General features: G+C 57.4%; 1 protein-coding gene across 1 annotated transcript; it reads right to left on the reverse strand.

Annotated features, from left to right (window-relative positions):
- Positions 1 to 266: 266 nt before the first annotated feature.
- Positions 267 to 926, reverse strand: LOC135813117 (uncharacterized). Its single transcript, XM_065326335.1, has one exon. The coding sequence runs from the start codon at positions 924 to 926 to the stop codon at positions 267 to 269; it is 660 nt and encodes a 219-aa protein (XP_065182407.1).
- Positions 927 to 1,450: the final 524 nt, after the last annotated feature.

Below are 1,450 nucleotides of genomic sequence, written 5' to 3' on the forward strand. Positions count from 1 at the left end.
GCATTACATCATAATACAACATCCCCTTCGTCATAAAGGAGTTTAACAACCTACATAACATACCGTACGTATATGACGGCGTGTTCACAATATAGAACATAACATCCAACAATAGCTCTATGTACAAGGTAACAATCGTGAATGGCACACGACGGCGTGCTAACAATACAGAGACATAGTATCCAACAATAGCTCTATGTACAATATAACAATGGCACCTCAGCTACTGTGACATAAGCGAACAGGTCCATGAGGCCTCTCTGGCCCTACACATCCAGGATTGACCTGGGTGCGACTGCGCGGCCAGACCGTGTTCGATACAGCTGGGTGGCAGGTTCAGCAGGCTGGCTGACGTCACACGGTGACGGCGGCTGAGACTGACTAACGTCGCTCCACGGCGACGGCACGTCACTCGGCGGCTGAGGGCCTGCGAGACTGGCATCCGGCGGGAAGTGGACCCGCCTCTCTCTGAGGTGGGTACGGTTGCGCCGCACTTCTGTCCCATGGTCAGGCTGCACCATGTATGACCGTGGCCCGTTGACAGACTGGGTTACGATACCAGGTTCCCACAGGTGCGTGGTCGGGCTGCGGATGCCGACGTGCTGACCAGGAACTAGGGGGCGGAGAGACTGCGCTCGCTGGTCATGGTGTACTTTCTGCTGGTCCTGCCGTTCCTCGAGCTTCTGTCGGATGGCCTCGTCCCGAGTGTCGCGCTGGTGTTTGCGAGGCAGGTTGTCCTGTACCTGACGACCGAACAGCATCTCGGCCGGCGACGGTAAGCCCTGGCACACTGGGGTGGCGCGAATGCACAGCAGTGCTAAGTGCGGGTCGGTCCCGCTCTCCCTTGCCTTCTCGAGAGCTCTCTTAGCGATCTTGACTTGCGATTCGATAAACCCGTTACTCTGCGGGTGATGTGGCGACGACATACTGTGGCGGAATCCATATTCGGCAGCAAACTCCGCGAACAGATGGCTGCTGTATTGCGGCCCGTTGTCCTACTTCAGCACGGCTGGGATGCCGTGCTCACCGAAAATCTCCTTGAGGTGCTGGATGATGGCCCTGCTGGTCGCTTGTCCGGCAGGCAGCTTCCGGGTGATAAAGTACTTGGAGTAGTAGTCGGCGGCAATGAGGTATTCTGACCCGCCGAGGTAGCACAGGTCCGTGCCTAAGGTGTGCCATGCCCTTGGCGGAATATCGGGCTGCATCAGTGGTTCCTTGGCTTGACTGCTCTGGTGGCGCTGGCACGTCGTGCAAGATGAGACAGTTGCTTCGATATCCTTGCGTCCGCGTTGCTGGCCCCTTCCATGTGCCTCGTCTCTCCCCTGCGAACGGCATACGTTTGCCCAGTGATTCGCCTTCCCGCATTTGTTGCAGGTGGAGCCGTGCGCTGGGCACTTGCTTGGGTGGTGGGTTCGTCCACATTTGCCGCAGTCTGCGTGTCCCACAGATT

The sequence above is a fragment of the Sycon ciliatum genome, chromosome 3 (assembly GCF_964019385.1).
Source record: "Sycon ciliatum chromosome 3, ocSycCili1.1, whole genome shotgun sequence".
Taxonomy (NCBI): Eukaryota; Metazoa; Porifera; class Calcarea; order Leucosolenida; family Sycettidae; genus Sycon; species Sycon ciliatum.

What these genes read in the sequence shown, in the direction of transcription:
- LOC135813117 (XM_065326335.1), bottom strand. Translation starts at nt 926, where the DNA reads ATGTCGTCGCCACATCACCCGCAGAGTAACGGGTTTATCGAATCGCAA.